Raw genomic sequence first — 21,072 nt, forward strand, 5'->3', positions numbered from 1 at the left:
CGCTGAACTTGTTGGTTCACTCATTATGGCTGCCGGTCTAGAAAGTAGTGGTAGTCATTTTATTTCTACGTTAAAACCAGCTCTTTTCTCCATAGCATACTTTGCCCTGTAATGAAATGGTTGAGTCTATTTCAAAAGTTTGTGTTACAGACATGTTGTTGTGAACGTATATGGCAGTACTATATGGTTTGTTTGGGTGAGGATTTAGATTTCAATGGTGGTTTTGATGACTTGTCCGCATCCCATTGTTAAAGGCTAGGTAGCACCTGTCTGTTGTACATCATGTTTTTATTGGCTGTGTTTGTGTGTTTGTGTGTGTGCGTGTGCGTGTGTGTGTGTGCGTGTGTGTGCGTGTGCGTGTGCGTGTGCGTATATGTGCGTGCGTGTGTGTGTGTGGTTGTGTGTGTGTGTGTTTGATTGATTGCATGTCCATACAATTGCATATTTGCGAGCTGGCCTGTCCATCTGTGTACATGTCATGATCAGGTTTCCATTGGTCATTAAAGTCTTATGTTGTCTGATGGATCCCAGGCAGGTGCGTCTTCAGTAAAAGATGGACAAATAAAACAGACCAACAGAGGGGACTCTATGGTATTGTCAGGCTGGGCATTGTACAGCCCTTTATATTCCACACCACTCTCCTTCTATGAGCGGTTTCATATTGTGTTCTCTGCCTGGGTCTGTATGTCCGACGTAAACAGAACGTAATATTAGACTTATCTAGCCGCTCCATTCACTCTGTACAGTCTCTTCCCCTGAGGAACTGAGGCCTGAGACACAGAGGCACAGTAAAGCCAGCAGCACTTCAATAAGACACTCTATGAAAATATAACCCAACAGGATGTGTGTATGCTGCTAATGTTACCGATGTACCACATAAGAGAAGCAGCTTGTTACATGTAAGACTTCACACACACACACACGCGCACACACACACACACACACACACACACACACACACACACACACACACACACACACACACACACACACACACACACACACACACACACACACACACACACACACACACACACACACACACACACACACACACACACTAGACTGACGGCTGGTTTTGGGTTGTCCTACTCCTTCCTCTGTAACGCATGACTCGTGTTCCTGAAATATAGCACATTTTACTGTACTGTATGTAACTGGACAATTAAGAAGGACCACGCCGTTGGCAACATCTCAAACATGTATTTAGCCTTGGATCTGGCTATAGTATTAGTGCAATGACACAACTGACTACACAGTACTTGTGAGGTGCAGTGGTTGACAGCATTCTCTCTCTCTCTCTCTCTTTAGCTGTCTGAGCTCAGCTGCATGGCTACCAGTGGAGGCTGCTGAGGGGAGGACGGCTTATAATAATGGCTGGAATGGAGTCAGTGGAACAGTATCAACCACATGGAAACCACGTGTTTGATGTGGTTGATACCATTCCATTGATTCCATTCCAGCCATTATTATGAGTCGTCCTCCCCTCAGCAGCCTCCACTGATGGCAATAGCTACCAGCAGATGGTAAATCGTCTGTCCATTAACCAGCAGGTTAACATGCGGCTGTGCCTCCCGTGGTCACCTTGGGCTCACCTCAAAATACGCAGTCTGCCCCCGTCCCCCACCAACACAGATCCCTCTCATTCCATTTCTCCTCCCCTTTCTGTCCTCCCCTCGTTCTACTCCCTCTGTCCCAATGCTATTATCTTCTCTCTTTCTTTTTTGCTTCATCTCTCATTGCCTTACTCCCCCAATCTGTGAGTTCACCATCTCCTCCTCCCCATCCCACACTATCCCATCCCTAACTCTCAATCTTATTCAGGTGTGATTGTCTGCTTGGCCTGTGAATAGTGAAGGGCAGTACACATGTTTTCAGACTTTTTAAACATTTAATTCATTTTTCTGAGACTCTGCCACCTCTATGGGGATGGAGAGTAAGGCGACAGAGAGGGAGTGACAGAGAAAATGAAATGCCAAAGAAGGATGACTTAAGGAAGAGGGTAACCCAATCCACATAGTGCCCTGTCTAAACAGCCCCGTCTGTAACCTTGCATCTCTCTGCTTATCAAACACATACAGTGGGGCAAAAAAGTATTTAATCAGCCACCAGTTGTGCAAGTTCTCCCACTTAAAAAGATGAGAGAGGCCTGTAATTTTCATCATAGGTACACTTCAACTATGACAGACGAAATGAGGAAAATCCAGAAAATCACATTGTAGGATTTTTAATGAATTTATTTGCAAATGATGGTGGAAAATAAGTATTCGGTCACCTACAAACAAGCAAGATTTCTGGCTCTCACAGACCTGTAACTTCTTCTTTAAGAGGCTGCTCTGTCCTCCATTCGTTACCTGTATTAATGGCACCTGTTTGAATTTGTTATCAGTATAAAAGACACCTGTCCACAACCTCAAACAGTCACACTCCAAACTCTACTATGGCCAAGACCAAAGAGCTGTCAAAGGACACCAGAAAAAAAATTGTAGACCTGCACCAGGCTGGGAAGACTGAATCTGCATTAGGTAAGCAGCTTGGTTTGAAGAAATCAACTGTGGGAGCAATTATTAGGAAATGGAAGACATACAAGACCACTGATAATCTGCCTCGATCTGGGGCTCCACGCAAGATCTCACCCCGTGGGGTCAAAATGATCACAAGAACGGTGAGCAAAAATCCCAGAACCACACGGGGGGACCTAGTGAATGACCTGCAGAGAGCTGGGACCAAAGTAACAAAGCCTACCATCAGTAACACACTACGCCGCCAGGGACTCAAATCCTGCAGTGCCAGACGTGTCCCCTGCTTAAGCCAGTACATGTCCAGGCCCGTCTGAAGTTCGCTAGAGAGCATTTGGATGATCCAGAAGAAGGTTGGGAGAATGTCATATGGTCAGATGAAACCAAAATATAACTTTTTGGTAAAAACTCAACTCGTTGTGTTTGGAGGACAAAGAATGCTGAGTTGCGTCCAAAGAACACCATACCTACTGTGAAGCATGGGGGTGGAAACATCATGCTTTGGGGCTGTTTTTCTGCAAAGGGACCAGGAAAACTAATCCGTGTATAAGGAAAGAATAAGGAAAGAATGAATGGGGCCATGTATCGTGAGATTTTGAGTGAAAACCTCCTTCCATCAGCAAGGGCATTGAAGATGAAACGTGGCTGGGTCTTTCAGCATGACAGTGATCCCAAACACACCGCCCGGGCAACGAAGGAGTGGCTTCGTAAGAAGCATTTCAAGGTCCTGGAGTGGCCAAGCCAGTCTCCAGATCTCAACCCAATAGAAAATCTTTGGAGGGAGTTGAAAGTCCGTGTTGCCCAGCAACAGCCCCAAAACATCACTGCTCTAGAGGAGATCTGCATGGAGGAATGGGACAAAATACCAGCAACAGTGTGTGAAAACCTTGTGAAGACTTAAAGAAAACGTTTGACCTCTGTCATTGCCAACAAAGGGTATATAACAAAGTATTGAGATAAACTTTTGTTATTGACCAAATACTTATTTTCCACCATAATTTGCAAATAAATTCATAAAAAATTCTACAATGTGATTATCTGGATTTTTTTTCTTCTCATTTTGTCTGTCATAGTTGGAAGTGTACCTATGATGAAAATGACAGACCTCTCTCATCTTTTTAAGTGGGAGAACTTGCACAATTGGTGGCTGACTAAATACTTTTTTGCCCCACTGTACCTCCTGATTCGCTGTCATAAGCATGCTGCTGTCTTTTGGTGGCAGGTCAATGTTATGCCACCAGGACTGCGGAAGTCTCTACCATAAGATATTAGGACTATAGAAACAACCTATTTTAAATAATAATAAATAAATAAAACAATTTTTTGTTTCTCTTTGTTCATCTCTGACTTATCTTAGCCTCTTAATCCGTTCTGGTGTGTTGTGGTTTTATCTTTTATTATTATTATTATTATTTTTGAGCGTTTATTTGACCTCTGCTAATGTTTCACTCTTAGCTATTTTATTGAGGAAAAATGTATATACTATGACTGTGATATGTGGTTGTCAGTTAAATGACTAAATATGCTTGTCCTGCTACTACCTAAAACAACACATTTCACAAAACCTATCCCACTCACGTTCTGACCTTAGTTCCTTTATTAATTCTGTGTTATTTATTATTCTGTGTTATTAATTATGTGTTAGTTTGGTCAGGGCGTGAGTTGGGGTGGGTAGTCTATGTTCTTTTTTCTATGTTGTATTTCTGTGTTTGGCCTGGTATGGTTCTCAATCAGAGGCAGCTGTCGATCGTTGTCTCCGATTGAGAATCATACTTAGGTAGCCTGTTTTCCCCATGTTGGTTGTGGGTGATTATTTTCCATGTCTGTGTTTGCTCCATAGGGGACTGTGGCGGTTTCCATTTATTCTCTTATTCTTTTGTTTTCTGTGTTTCTGTGATATTTCATTAAAATTGTATTATGGACACTTACCATGCTGCGCATTGGTCCGATCCTTCCTACTCCTCCTCAGAAGAGGAGGACGAAAACCGTCACAATCCCATGTTTGTGACAATAAAACCTATATTTTCTTTGAACCTTTTGTAATATTTGTTCTTTAAACCTTTTGGGGGATATTGTGTGTTGTGTTTACATTGTTCATTCTATTGTAACAGGTGTCCTTGGGTTTGGTTAAGGTGCTCCGTAAATAACACTGACAGTCAGTCATCATTATTATCATCGTCTGTCTCAGCTGGGTAAATTAAAGGTGCTCACTCACTGAAACACCATTCTACACCATCATCATCATCACAATGCCCTCTGTAGCCTAACATCACATCTCGGCAGCCAATTTGTCACTGTGTGTGTACGTGTGTCTGGGTGTGTGTGCGTGCATGAGTGATTGAGTGTGCACGTGAGTGCATATGCACGTGGGAGACAGAAAGAGACAGGTTAGATGTATGGATACGAGTACTTTGTACATGTGTAGTGTACTGTATGTATGTATGTATGTATGTATGTATGTATGTATGTATGTATGTATGTATGTATGTATGTATGTCTAAAAAGCATTTGCAATTTCTGTAGAAGTAGGATGTTGTGTGGGAGAATATCAACGTTTAATTCATGAACCCTTTGACATGTACGAGCACACGTGTGTGTGATCGTTCTACAGTGGTCCCTGCAGCGGAGGCTTAAACCTGTGTGATTAGAATACTCCTGTGTGATTAGAACACTCCTGTGTGATTAGAACACTACTGTGTGATTAGAACACTCCTGTGTGATTAGAACACTCCTGTGTGATTAGCACACTCCTGTGTGATTAGAACACTCCTGTGTGATTAGAACACTCCTGTGTGATTAGAACACTCCTGTGTGATTAGAACACTCCTGTGTGATTAGAACACTCCTGTGTGATTAGCACACTCCTGTGTGATTAGAACACTCCTGTGTGATTAGAACACTTCTGTGTGATTAGCACACTCCTGTGTGATTAGAACACTCCTGTGTGATTAGAACAGTCAGCGTTTTTGAGCTGGCTACACTGTTTTGTCACAGAAACATTTTGCACAAACACAGTCTTTACAACTATATGTCCTGGATGTGAGAAGTTCATGTTTGGATGCAGATGTTCAGACATTCACAGAAGTAGCAACCGCATAAAACAATTCTCATCCCAATCTAAAAATGTAGACTACATTAGTCCTAGTGAGTTAATACAAGCAGTCATATTTAGTTAACTCTCGGCTGACAGAAACCATAATACGAATGAGCTAATAGCAATTACTATTTACAATTCATCACATGAGGGGTGAGCTCACCAGTGAACTAAATGATTTAGTAAATCTCTTTCTAAATGTCGAAAGTAATCCGACAGCGGGTAGAGTTTGTGCCGCCGCCATGTTTGTTTATCCGCGTCAACCAAAGACGAGGTGACAAGATGAGTCGGGACGGTTGAATTCAAAGGGGGTGTGTCGTCTCCCATCATTTACTCTCCATCATTCACTTCCGTTAGTTTACTCGAAGATGAGTGAACCATGCCTTCACCTCGTTTGCTATAACATCAATAACATTGTTGACAACTGTAGCATTGTAGCTAAGCCTACCCTTTTTCTAACCTTTAACTTTATTCTCTTAACCTCCTATGTTAATTAGCCTAACCTGCTGTGTTAGTTCTCCTAACCTACCACGTCAATTCACCTCACCTGCCACGTTAATTGTTCTAACCTGCTATGTAAACAAACCATCTGTGGGGACAAATCATCAGTATCACCACACTGGCACCCAATCACATCCCCCTGACACTCACTTGGAGCCATTCAGTGTTGTTGTTTATGTATGTAGCTAGTGGCCTAAGCTGTAGCATTAGCAATGTCTTTCAAAAGACAACTCACAAATGTGGAAATTTTAGGAAATTCAAGTCTGAGTGTGAAAGTGAGGAATTAGATGCTGACAGTGACAGTGATGAGATGCTCTCCAGCCTTGTAGACTTTGAGAACCCTGAAAGTGAGAACCCCTTGCCAACCGACAAAGTCCCAGGTCCCTCTGAAGATGCTGGTGGTGATGGAGGCAGACCAAAAGTGGGTGAAGTACGGAGGGTCTGAGGTAGCTGGAAAGCAAAGCAGCCGTTTCACCCCTCCTGGCCTTGCTGTTGGTTCTGATGAGTCCCAGTCTGGAGTGCAAAGCCCCTTGCCATTTCCATCTGAGTGCTTCAAGTGGTTTCTGACAGAGGAGCTGGTGGGAGACATAATGGAAGAGACCAATCATTATGCCTTGGAGCTACAGGAGAAATGAAAGCCACAGGGAAGGTGGTTCACCTGACGGGAGAGAGAAAGATCAAACCAGACCGTGTGGGGGCAGTGGATAAGGCGGACATGATTAACAGCTTTGTGGTATGCACTCAGAAAAGCACCAAGTGGTATAAGAATATATTTTTCCATCTGATCAACACTGCTGTCCTCAATGGCCACATAGTTCATCGCCAGCTAACAAGTGAAATCATTACTGAACAAGTTTTTAAAAAAATTGAACATACAGTTCACATACAAATCAAATACAGTTCCATTATGCAATTATGTTGACATTATCTCACCCACCTCCCCACTACCTCATCATCCTCTCCACTCCCTTATCCACCCCACTCCCTCTTCCAACAGTATGTAGTTAGCATACAACAGCTGTCTTCAATCTTCAGCAAGGAAGATGTCCAATTCCAGTTATGATGTCAAATTAGGTTCAATTCTCTTTTTGTTTGGTTTCTGAAAGTACAAAATAAAGAGGAATTATTAGCAATTATAATACAAGATCAGGATAAAGTAACGCGACAATACTACAATGAAGTGACATAACAACACTGCTATAAAAATAACACGTCTCATTGACAACATGACAATTATGAATGATATAAGAAACAGTAACTGAAGGGCTCCACAAGGGCTCCACAAGGAGGCAGGGCAGAGCTATGCTAAACAGGCCAAATGAATACACAGGCCAATGCAATGGTCATGCTAAGGCCAGGGCAAAGTCAAAGCATACAACACAAGCCAATAGTTCTCTGACACCATTAGCATTGCTTTACAGAACGTATAGAAGAATATAGCTATGTAAGCACAATTGAGTTTAACGCCATAAAGGTTATGCAATTAGTACCTTGCGTGTCCGCGTTTATAAAGGAATACACACAGAACACATTATGCTCCATACATTTCATTGTCACATGCCCCGAATACAACAGGTGTCGACCTTACAGTGAAATGCTTACTTACAAGCCCTTAACTAACAATGCAGTTTTGAGAAGAAATAAGTGTTAAGAAAGTATTTACTAAATAAACTGAAGTTAACAATAAATAAATACACATAAAAAATGTAAAAAATTAGAAAATGTAAAAAACAACAAATATTTAAAGAGCAACAATAAAATAACACAATGTACATATGGTGTGGTACAGCAGAAATGACATATCACAATATACAGAAACTGCATTATGATAAGGTAATAAGGCAATTATTTTGATAGGAATGCACACCTGTACAATGTAATTATTAGTAAGAAAAACAACAATGAAGGCAAAGTGGGACCCAGAAAGTGGGACCCAGGAAAATGTGCCAGGGGGAAATTTTTGGAAAGGTTCTGTTCTGACTGAGGATGTGCAAATGTCTGCATACTTGACCTGGGGAAACACTGGGGGAGTGCTTGGGCTCTCATTGAAGAGAGAAGTTTGTCCGGCTCATGTAGCTAATCCTCACCTTACAATAGCATAGCATGCCTCAAACGTAAATTGTCCGCCAATGTGAAATGTGCTACTTCTATGTGAATTCATGAGGAAGCAGAACACATCTCATTTCAGACTTCTGTTTGAAAATAAAACTGTTATTTGAGAAAGTTTAAACATAGATAAATAGATAAATAGTGGGCAGCGTGCCTTGGTTTGAGGGAAGCACGGGTTAACTGCACTTTTGCTTAACAATCACTTTTTTTTTACCTTTATATTACCAGTTAGGCCTGTTGAGAACATGTTCTCATTTACAACTGCGACCTGGCCAAGATAAAGCAAAGTAGTGCGACCCAAACACAACACAGAGTTACACATGGAATAAACAAACGTACAGTCAATAACGCAATATAAAAGTCTATATACTGTACTGTGTGTGCAAATGCAGTAAGATTAGGGAGGTAAGGAAATAAATAGGCCATAGTGGCGAAATAATTTCATTTGAGCAATTATACACTGGAGTGATAGATGTGCAGAAGATGAATGTGCAAGTAGAAATACTGGGGTGCAAAGGAGCAAAATAAAATAACAATATGGGGATGAGGTAGTTTGGTGGGCTATTTGCAGATGGGCTATGTACAGGTGCAATGATCTTTAAGCTGCTCTGACCACTGATGCTTAAAGTTAGTGAGGGAGATATGAGTCTCCAGCTTCAGTGATTTTTGCAGTTCATTCCAGTCATTGGCAGCATAGAACTCGAAGGAAAGGCAGCCAAAGTAGGAATTGGCTTTGGGGGTGACCAGTGAAATATACCTGCTGGAGAGCATTCTACGGGTGGGTGCTGCTATGGTGACCAGTGAGCTGAGATAAGGCGGGGCTTTACCTAGCAAGGACTTATAGATGACCTGGAGCCAGTGGGTTTGGCGATGAATATGAAGCGAGGGCCAGCCAACGAGAGCATACAGGCCAGTGTTGGGTAGTGTATGGGGATTTGGTGACAAAACGGATGGCACTGTGATAGACCGCATTACATCGCCGAAGTCAAGGATCGATAGGATAGTCAGTTTCACGAGGGTGTGTTTGGCAGCATGAGGGAAGGATGCTTTGTTGCAAAATAGGAAGCCGATTCTAGATGTAATATTGGATTGGAGATGCTTAACGTGAGTCTAGAAGGAGAGTTTACAGTCTAACCAGACACCTAGGTATTTGTAGTTGTCCACATATTCTAGGTCAGAACCGACCAGAGTAGTGATGCTAGACAGGCGTGCAGGTGCTGGCAGCGATCGGTTGAAGAGCATGCATTTAGTTTTACTTGCATTTAAGAGCAGTTGGAGGCCATGGAAGGAGTGTTGTATGGCATTGAAGCTCATTTGGAGGTTAGTTAACACAGTGTCCAAAGAAGGGCCAGAAGTATACAGAATGGTGTCGTCTGCGTAGAGGTGGATCAGAGAATCACCAGCAGTAAGAGCGACATCATTGATGTATACAGAGAAGAGAGTCGGCCCGAGAATTGAGCCCTGTGTCACCCCCTTAGAGGCTGCCAGAGGTCCGGACAACAAGCCCTCCGATTTGACACACTGAACTCTGTCGTTGAAGTAGTTGGTGAACCCGGCGAGGCAGTCATTTGAGTAATTTTGGAACAGTAGCCACGTTTTCATCCAACCTTTTTATGCAAGTAAAGTACATGTTGGATAAAACATGTCACGAAATCACACATTTGTCAGTAAACTTTCTAAATATCTCCAAAAGAAAATAGTCTAGACAAGGTGGGATCTTTTTGTGTTTGTAAAATCAATTATACGAGAAATGGCTGTGGAAAACGTTTATGCTAAAATATTGATATAACAACCATCATATCGAAGCAAACTTGGAGTCAAGCGATGACATGTTGTGTGGTCCTCCCACTACGACTCGGGAAACCTTGCAGTTTTTTAGGCTACAGATAAAATAAGTTCCGATGAACTTCACAGCGTGGTGAAAGTGTAAGACGATTCTGGTGACATAATAATCGATGCTTGGCTGCCGTTTGACAAATAAAAATAATCTCACTTAGGCTATACCTGCACTGTATCTGTGAGCTGTTGGCTAGAGCGCACGTGCCAATACCAGAGTGTGCACATTCGCTATATGGGGACAAAACCTTCAGTAGAGATGAGAATGCGATGGAAACCAGTTTAAGTAGTATTTTTTTATGCAGTACATGGGAATTCATCAGCAACAAGTACATTTGATGGATACATATCTCTGGTGGGAAAATGTGCATATTGTTTTTATGCAGATTTTAGAATATTCCCATGAAAATCTTTCACCAATTGGATTGAAACCTAGCTAGTAAGTGTATTCTGACATCACATGTGTAAAACAAGGTTAAACAGTGTCTTGTAAATAACTACAGAGGAGTCTGATGGGACAGAGCATAGTTGTGTTCACCACTGGAGACATAATGGCTGCCACCATCATTGGACACACACACGCAGTCACACGCACAAGTACTGTAAACAAATATATATTGAGAATCATTCAAAATTCAAGTCAACTAAATTAGTCAACTCACTCAAATTGTCTTAACCTATGAAATCAAATTGAATCAGCTCAAGACTACGTGTTTACTCAACTTAGAAATTCACAACCATGAAGTGAAATCTACTGAAGCAACATAACAGTTGTGCTGAATAAAAAAAATGTTTTTGGGGTGGGCAGCGCTCATTAGAAATATACCCAGCATTCTTTGCAACCGTACATTTTTTACATTTACATTTTAGTAATTTAGCAGACTCTTTAATCCAGAGTGACGGATTACCAGGACATGTGCTCTGGGCATGTGCTGACCAACTGGCAGGTGTCTTCACTGACATTTTCAACATGTCCCTGATTAAGTCCGTAATACCAACATGTTTCAAGCAGACCACCATAGGCTCTGTGCCTAAGAACACAAAGGCAACCTGCCTAAATGACTTCAGACCCTAAATGACTTCAGACCCATCACCTATTGGGCTTTCCCCCCAGGTGATGATTGGTCAGGTTCAACATCATAGTACCCTCAAAGCTCAACACATCTGCCACGCTGATCCTCAACGCTGGAGCCCACCAGGGGTGCGTGCTCAGTCCCGCCCTGTACTCCCTGTTCACCCACGACTGCATGGCCGGGCATGAGTCCAACACCATCATTAAGTTTGCAGACGAGACAACAGTGGGAGGCCTGATCACCGACAACGACGAGACAGCCTATAGGGAGGAGGTCAGAGACATGGCCGGGTGGTGCCAGAATAACAACCTATCCCTCAATGTAACCAAGACTAAGGGGATTATTGTGGACTACAGAAAAAGGGGGACCGAGCACGCCCCCATTCTCATCGATGGGGCTGTAGTGGAGCAGGTTGAGAGCTTCAAGTTCCTCAGTGTCCACATCAACAACAAACTAGAATGGTCCAAACACACCAAGACAGTCATGAAGAGGGCACGACAAAGCCTATTCCCCCTCAGGGAACTAAAAAGATTTGGCATGGGTCCTAAGATCCTCAATAGGTTCTACAGCTGCAACATCGAGAGCATCCTGACTGGTTGCATCACTGCCTGGTATGGCAATTGCTTGGCCTCTGACCGCAAGGCACTACAGAAGGTAGTGCGTACGGCCCAGTACATCACTGGGGCTAAGCTGCCTGCCATCCAGGACCTCTACACCAGGCCGTGTCAGAGGAAGGCATTAGAAATTGTCAAAGACCCCAGCCATCCCAGTCATAGACTGTTCTCTCTACTACCGCATGGCAAGCGGTACCTGAGTGCCAAGTCTAGGACAAAAAGGCTTCTCAACAGTTTTTACACCCAAGCCATAAGACTCCTGAACAGGTAATCAAATGGCTACCCGGACTATTTGCATTGTGTGCCTCCCCCCAACCCCTCTTTTTACGCTGCTGCTACACTCTGTTCATCATATATGCATAGTCACTTTAACCATATCTACATGTACATACAACCTCAATCAGCCTGACACACATTCAATGACATACCATATTTACATACACACACTCTCTGTAACACGCACACTGTCTGCAGACAGTGCAGAATTATATTTTTTTTAAGACTTCTTCTCACTTATACATATCAAAATCCCTGACAGTTTCCCCAAACTCTAGCTCTAACACACACATTCTTCCCTACACACACAGAGTGCACTTGTCAAAGTTCCCAGCAAACTCTGAGGCAGCGTTTAAACCTGGCCACTGAGGTGCAGAGCATCTATCATTAAAGCCAGATGAAGGCTGAAGTGAACAATGTGTTCTCCCTCACCTCCTCTATGCCTCTCTCTCTCTCTCTGTGTGTGTGTGATGCTGAGCTCACCTTCTGAGGAAGAAGTAATAGATCATTATGTGAATAAGTGTCAGGCCTGTGAGGTTATATGACAGGAACACATTGTGCCCTGGTAGTTATTGTGTCTATTAAGAATTAACTTCTGATGGCGCTGTAATTATCATTTGGGACTGGAAGAGAGATAACGAGAGAACACACTCGGCTCTGACTGAATAAATCTGCCTAATTTAGGCATGTACTTATTTCAAATGACAACTATTGTAATTCATAAGTGTGTGGGTGTATGTGTGCCCTGTGTGTGTGTTTCGCTTACAAAGTTCCCTTTCGCCCTCTGAAGAAGTCATTAAGAACAAATGTGTGTAGGATGCTTGTCTGTGTGTGTGTGCTTGCCCATGTTCTTGCAAGCTTGCGTGTGTGTTGATATTTGTGTGTGTGTGTTTGAGCGCATGTGCATGGTTTTGTATATGCTTGTGTTTGTGTGTGTGTATGTGTGTGTGTGTGTGTGTGTGTGTGTGTGTGTGTGTGTGTGTGTGTGTGTGTGTGTGTGTGTGTGTGTGTGTGTGTGTGTGTGTGTGTGTGTGTGTGTGTGTGTGTGTGTGTGTGTGTGTGTGTGTGTGTGCCCCCTGCGTAGGTCAAAATAGCTGCCTTTGGCTGGAGGGTAAGCTAAGCTGCAGTAAATACAATTTCATGCCCAGGTCAATCCTTCACAGTGGCAGAATGCGACACAGAGAGAGGAGCATCTTTCCCCTGCATAAAAACATTAGCACTGTGGTTCTGTGAATGACGCGCCATACAGTAGAGAACATTTACACAACATTTACACAACTGAACCTATAATGTATGATTATAAAATGAGAGTCTCAATATATGTGATGATGTGACAAGCTTTTGCGAAAAGAAGACTTTCCTGGGCAGCGTTTTGGCTGCAGAGCAACAGAGGATTAAATAACAATCCATCTCTGTAACTGATGCGGTGTGCGATTGATTGCCCTGATAATAATTGTAATCATTTATCTTCCGAATTGCTGTCAGTGCAAAGTAAGTCACCTTGTCACCTCACAATGGCCAGAACAAATCCAGCAGATCCAGTGGATAAGGGATCTGCAGTTGGTCCAGAATTGTCTTATGCTACAGTTTCATCCCAGCCCTCCCCTCCTGGCTGCCTGCTCTCTGGCAGCAGTTAAACTGCCTTTTGTCAGGAGCTTCTGGTTAATCCAGTACAGTAGCTAGCTAGCTTGTCTCTCAGCCGGCTGTGTAACAGCAGCCCCATTGACATGCAGATGTGGCAGAGTGGCATCATCATGTGTTTAGCCTAGTGTTAAACTAATCCACAGTGTGTGGGTGTGAGTGTGTGTGCGTGTGAAGCGTTGGCCTCAATGCAGTGGTTTTATATGGACCCTGCGGCGTTGCCTCTTATCAGGTTTTCATTGGGGGAGGTGGTGGCAAGATAACACATCAGTAGAAGCCCTGGTTCCCCTGAGCGGAGTGAGATCGAGACAGAGATAGAGATAGAGACAGGCAGGGAATACTGAGAGGCTCCACTACATCACTGACTTTGACATTACCTCTGTGATCATTAAGTCTGAATTGGGTAAATGAATTGCCAATTTCAGCAGCCTTAGGCACAGCTGGGTATGTGCATGGGGGTGGGGGGCTGGGTGGCGTGTGTGTGTGTGTGTGTGTGTGTGTGTGTGTGTGTGTGTGTGTGTGTGTGTGTGTGTGTGTGTGTGTGTGTGTGTGTGTGTGTGTGTGTGTGTGTGTGTGTGTGTGTGTGTGTGTGTGTGTGTGTGTGTGTGTGTGTGTGTGTGTCCGTATATCTGTGAGCCATGTGCTCTTGCTAGACTGTTGGGGGTGACTGGGAATTCATGGAGGGCAGACATTGTGTCAAGGTCAAACCAATACATATACATTACCATTACCATAAGCAGTAATGCAGCACTCCTATAATGATATATTTACTTGTATATAATTTCTATAGGTAAAAAATGTTCATATATATTTTATATACACTACCGTTCAAAAGTTTGGGGTCACTTAGAAATGTCCTTGTTTTTGAAGGAAAAGCACATTTTTTTGTCCATTAAAATAACATCAAATTGATCAGAAATACAGTGTAGACATTGATAATGTTGTAAATGACTATTGGAAATGGCTGATTTTTAATGGAATATCTACAAAGGAGTACAGAGGCCCATTATCAGCAACCATCACTCTTGTGTTCCAATGGCACTTTGTGTTAGCTAATCCAAGTTTATAATTTTAAAAGGCTAATTGATCATTAGAAAACCCTTTCGCAATTATGCAATTATGAAAACTGTTGTTCTGATTAAAGAAGCTATAAAACTGACCTTTTCAGACTAGTTGAGTATCTGCAGCATCAGCATTTGTGGATTTGATTACAGGCTCAAAATGGCCAGAAACAAAGTTCTTGTTCTGAGAAATTAAGGCTATTCCATGCGAGAAATTGCCAAGAAATTGAAGATCTCATACAATGCTGTGTACTACTGCCTTCACAGAACAGCGCAAACTGTCTCTATCCAGTTAGAGAAGAGGAGTGGGAGGCCCCGGTGCACAACTGAGCAAGAGGACAAGTACATCAGAGTGTCGAGTTTGAGAAACAGACGCCTCACAAGTCCTCAATTGGCAGCTTCATTAAATAGTACCCACAAAACACCAGTCTCAACGTCAACAGTGAAGAGTCGACTCCGGGATGCTGGCCTTCTAGGCAGAGTTGCAAAGAAAAAGCCATATCTCAGACTGGCCAATAAAGATTCAAAATTAAGATGGGCAAAATAACACAAACACAGAGGAACTCTGCCTAGAAGGCCAGCCTCCACAGTGGATATTAACATGATCATGTATTCACAGCTCAGCTGTTATTACAGACAAAGAGTTAAAAGGTCTGCTAAATTGTCAAATCACATTTCTTGTGTGACAGTACAACATTATCTCAAGGTTCACTGTCTTCATCAACTAATCAATTCATTATACCAGGATGATGTTTGTATGGTAGGGAGAAAGTATTGGTGGAGGAAGAGGTAAAAATATCAATCCACATGTCAACCTACACACAGTCTTTCCCTCCGTCTCATAATCTCTCTCACTTCATCTCATTTCCTGCATCTCTCTCTCCCTCCATCTCTTTCTCTTCTCCTTCTCTATCTCCATGTCTCTCTCCCTCCATCTCTTTCTCTTCTCCTTCTCTATCTCCATGTCTCTCTCCCTCCATCTCTTTCTCTTCTCCTTCTCTATCTCCATGTCTCTCTCCCTCCATCTCTTTTCTCTCATTCTCTATCTCCATGTCTCTCTCCCTCCATCTCTTTCTCTCTCATTCTCCATCTCCCTCCATCTCTTTCTCTTCTCCTTCTCTATCTCCATGTCTCTCTCCCTCCATCTCTTTCTCTTCTCCTTCTCTATCTCCATCTCTCTCTCCCTCCATCTCTTTCTCTTCTCCTTCTCTATCTCCATGTCTCTCTCCCTCCATCTCTTTCTCTTCTCCTTCTCTATCTCCATGTCTCTCTCCCTCCATCTCTTTCTCTTCTCCTTCTCTATCTCCATGTCTCTCTCCCTCCATCTCTTTCTCTCTCCTTCTCTATCTCCATGTCTCTCTCCCTCCATCTCTTTCTCTTCCCCTTCTCTATCTCCATGTCTCTCTCCCTCCATCTCTTTCTCTTCTCCTTCTCTATCTCCATGTCTCTCTCCCTCCATCTCTTTCTCTTCTCCTTCTCTATCTCCATGTCTCTCTCCCTCCATCTCTTTCTCTCTCCTTCTCTATCTCCATGTCTCTCTCCCTCCATCTCTTTCTCTTCTCCTTCTCTATCTCCATGTCTCTCTCCCTCCATCTCTTTCTCTTCTCCTTCTCTATCTCCATGTCTCTCTCCCTCCATCTCTTTCTCTCTCCTTCTCTATCTCCATGTCTCTCTCCCTCCACCTCTTTCTTTCTCCTTCTCTATCTCCATGTCTCTCTCCCTCCATCTCTTTCTCTCTCATTCTCTATCTCCATGTCTCTCGCCTCCATCTCTCTCCCAACCCCTGTACAATCCAATAAGCTATTACGCTACCATTGATCTTCTCCTCAGCCAGACATTTGCATTTGGGGCAGAAAAGTGATAAGCAGAGGGGATAGGGGAGGACAGACAGAACAGGGCTGTCTTAAAGGAGAGAATGAGAGAGAGATGGAGATTTATAGAGTTTGGCAGGAGTTTAACACTTTAGCACCACTCCGACCGTGTCAGATCAATGCTGTCTCTCTCCTTTGTCGCTGGAAAAGAGTGTGTGTGTGTGTGTGTGTGTGTGTGTGTGTGTGTGTGTGTGTGTGTGTGTGTGTGTGTGTGTGTGTGTGTGTGTGTGTGTGTGTGTGTGTGTGTGTGTGTGTGTGTGTGTGTGTGTGTGTGTGTGTGTGTGTGTGTGTGTGTGTGTGTGTGTGTGTGTGTGTGTGTGTGTGTGTGTGTGTGTGTGTGTGTGTGTGTGTTCACTGATCTGATGCCATTGTAAATCACTCAGTAAGACAGGATGGAAGGCTGTGCTGCTGTCCAGCCACTGTCTGCTTGGCTCAGACTGCATCTTTTCAGGTAGATGCAGGATATCATGCCCAGCAAATGATCACGTGTTAAATCAACACCGCCAGTGTTAAATTTAACACTGGGCCAGTGTCTATATGGGTCCACACTTTTGAGTGTTAAATGAACACTGTGCTTAGTGCTGACGTTGTTATACTTTATCAGTGTTAGGGAATTAACACGTTCATTGTTACGCAATAACATCTTATATTGTATTTCTAACCATTACACCAAGAGGTATCTCTTGACAAGGCCACTCAGTGTTGAGTTAAGGACAATACAACAATATTTACAAGTCTTTATTGCCACATGCTCTTATGTAAGCATTTACAAAGACTTCAGAATTGGCAGCCGACATGCTCAAATTGCAATTAACATAACCATAGACCCCTTAAACTGGTACAACACTTCCAGTCACAGGTGGCCAAAAATAAATATTTGAACGCCACGCACCCACTAACGAATCAAATATAATTTCCCAGTGTGCATTGCCTTTTCGAGTGATTTGCAGTTACCACCCATGACTGTATTTGTTATTGACAGAGACATGGCTGTTGAATTCGTTTCAGTCCTGTGGACTTCACCAAGTGTTCCTGCTGTAGGTGAATGTTATTATTAAAATTAAACTGTTTATGACAATACGTTACATATATCATAAGGCTTTACTTTGATGGCCAAGTTTTACCCTAACCCAATGGTGTTAGGCACCTCCTGGTTTACAGGCCACATCAGGCCTGCAAGTCACATTATAAAGTGATGTGTAATTCCTATTAGAATCTAGCCAGAGTTAGGACATCCAATAATTGTAATTTTTATTCATTTTATTTATTCATTTTTATTCAACCTGAATTCACAATTACTGTCAGGGTTTGGAGACTGCCATTAAAAAAATCAACACTAGTTAACACTGGCCAATTTGCTGTTTATGTCTATATGTCTATGTGTTCCTTCACTAGTACTGTATGGGTGTAATATGTTTTTATGTGTAATGTGTTACATGTTTATGTAATGAGCCTGTTGAGTAAATGTATGTTCATGATATGGTAGCACATGGTTTGACCTATAGATATTAATACCATGTAACCTGAAATGATGGTTTGCCAATGCACACTGAGGCAGAACAGTACAGAAGCACGAGAAGTGAATAGTGAGTTGAGATAAGAGAAGCGAAACAGAGGGTTCTAGTATCATGAAGTCATTTCATCCACTTCTTTGATTATGTAATTAATCCCTACACCACATCATCATCTCCTTCAGTCCTCTTTTCTCTCATTCTCCCACTTCCCTCTGTGAGAATGGTGGTGTTTATGGTAGGTGTGTAGTTACAGATGGTTCTGAAACAAGTCAGAGGTAGTAACAGACAATTCTTGACTGTGGTCAGTTTAGGAGAGGTGATGACGACCATCATGTGAGCTGCCGACCCCCCCATCCTTCTCTCTCTCTCCTCTTTCCATCATATTTTCTATTTCTTACTTTTCCAGGAGATCTGTCTCTCTCTGTTTCCCTCCCTCACTACAGAGACTTGGAGGCATGTCAGGACCAGCAGCCACACAGAACGGTTGCAGCTGAGCTTAAGCTGTGACAGCCTTTTAGCTTCTGGGGAGAGAGAGAGAGAGAGAGAGAGAAAGAGAGAGAGAGAGAGAGAGAGAGAGAGAGAGAGAGAGAGAGAGAGAGAGAGAGAGAGAGAGAGAGAGAGAGAGAGAGAGAGAGAGAGAGAGAGAGAGAGAGAGAGAGAGAGAGAGAGAGAGAGAGAGAGCGAGAGAAACTCTAATACTGACGGCTCATTGAAGACCCTCTTCAAGTCTCTCCTATTCAAAGGATCTTCCTCTCTCACAACTTAAATAGCTCCTGCTCATAGCGTTTCGGATTTGTAACCAGTTTTTCAAATGTAGCACATTTTTAGTAGCTCCAGTTACAATGGCACCCGCAATAAAAGGCAACAATGAAAGATGATCCTAAAAAAACTAAACAAATTCTGATTGTACACTAAAAAGAGGGATAATGGTGGAGAGGAATGAAGAGGGAGGGAGGGAGGGAGGGAGGGAGGGAGGGAGGGAGGGAATAGGAATGCCAGCAGGAGAGTCATGGAGTAAGGGAGGGTAGAGGGTTACAGAGCACAGAGGCAGAAAAAAGAGAGTTTGAAATGGGGGAGAGGAAGCGGTGCACAGAGTGAGGGATGGAGAGAGAGAGAGAGAGTGAGAGAGGAATACGGGGGAGCTAGGTTGATATCTGCAGCGCTCCAGCTGTGAGCTTAGCCTCCCCCGTCACAGTAGACTCAAGTGCAAGCTTTCACCACTGCTTAACCGCCAGAGAGAACGCAGGGGGAGGGAGGGATGGATAGAGAGAAGGTTTGAGGGAGAGAGAGCACAGGAGAAGAGAAGGGGAGAGGAAAGGGATGATGCAGAGTGGATGTCTGTGTTTATTCTGTCTCTCAGAGGAGCTGGGCTCAGAGGGAATGGCTGATTAGAGGAGAGGTGGATGTCAAGTGTAGAGCTAGTCTTTACCCCCCCCATCTCTCTGTCTCTCTCTTTCTTTCTCATTCTCCCTCTTTCACTCTCAATCTAGTCTCTGAGATACTGTTAATAAGTGATTGAGGAGAGGGGGGATTGAGCAGAGTACTGAGTGAGTCCTTCTATAGGTGTCTGTCTTTGTGTGTGTGTGCGTGCGTGTGTGTGTGTGCGTGTGTGTGTGTGTGTGTGTGTGTGTGTGTGCGTGCGTGTGTGTGTGTGTGTGTGTCTGTGTCTGTGTCTGTGTCTGTGTCTGTGTCTGTGTCTGTGTGTGTGTGTGTGTGTGTGTGTGTGTGTGTGTGTGTGTGTGTGTGTGTGTGTGTGTGTGTGTGTGTGTGTGTGTGTGTGTGTGTGTGTGTGTGTGTGTGTGTGTGTGTGTGTGTGTGTGTGTGTGTGTGTGTGTGTGTGTGTGTGTGTGTGTGTGTGCCTTTTACACTACATATCATCACCCCAGTACCAAACTGCTGAACATTTATGGACAACATTTATGGACATCACTTTGTCTCATGAAGTGAAGGAGTACATTCTGTTACATTGACAAACAGTAGAAAAATACCACTGACTGTTTAGATATATTCTGAATAAACCATCTCCCTCTGTCTGTCACTCTCCAGGCAGCATGAACCGTCCGGGGGCGGTCCCTGCCTTCCTCAGGACCCCCACGGTGATCCCGCCCCCGCTGGACATGAAGCAGTACCTGCAGTTCCCCATGGACACAGCTCTACCACAACACAGCATGGGCCTGTTCCACAACTTCAACACCAACAGTTACTCAACAGTGAGTAAACGGACTCCACACACACATGCAGGCACGCACCACACGCACACGCACGGCACACACCACACGCACACGCACACGCACACACACACACGCACACACACACACGCACGCACACGCACACGCGCGCGCGCACACACGCACACACACACACACACACACACACACACACACACACACACACACACACACACACACACACACACACACACACACACACACACACACACACACACACACACACACACACACACCTCATACTAACACATCATAGACACAGACTAACACAGCATACACACACATGTAGACTCCCCATCCCCCTCTTTTACAACTTCAGCACTGTGGTTGAGTGGACAGCAGCAGGCAGGCACACATACACAGGGTCACCTCTCCACTTGGCCGGGTTCCCAAGAGCACGCAAATAAAGCATACACAATGAGTTTCCACCCTGACTGTATATTCAGAGGTCATACACTCTGTTTTAGCAGGGGAAAGCCTACTGTTTACTGTAAAAATACATCCATACACTGTCCGTGTGTGTTGCCAACTTCATATTCTGCCTTATGCAGTACATTGTGAATAGTCAATGATATCTATCTAATGGAGTGTCACTGACTAGTCAGACCAAGGGGAAGATTTCACACATCAACCCTAATGTCTCAACACATCAAACAGATTAGCATTCCACAGAACATCCAGCTGCATGGTTGTTTCAATGTGTGTGTTTCCATTGAAAAGCATATACACAAAACA

General features: G+C 43.5%; 1 protein-coding gene across 1 annotated transcript in view; it reads left to right on the forward strand.

The window, feature by feature from the left end:
• Positions 1 to 21,072, forward strand: part of LOC118389483 (zinc finger protein 385A-like) — an 85,810-nt gene that overhangs the window by 22,119 nt on the left and 42,619 nt on the right. Inside the window, exon 2 of the mRNA XM_052526915.1 lies at positions 20,156 to 20,319. Coding sequence (XP_052382875.1) covers positions 20,156 to 20,319 — 164 coding nt within the window. The remainder of the gene's footprint in view (positions 1 to 20,155; positions 20,320 to 21,072) is intronic.

This window comes from Oncorhynchus keta, chromosome 10 (genome assembly GCF_023373465.1).
Source record: "Oncorhynchus keta strain PuntledgeMale-10-30-2019 chromosome 10, Oket_V2, whole genome shotgun sequence".
Taxonomy (NCBI): domain Eukaryota; kingdom Metazoa; phylum Chordata; class Actinopteri; order Salmoniformes; family Salmonidae; genus Oncorhynchus; species Oncorhynchus keta.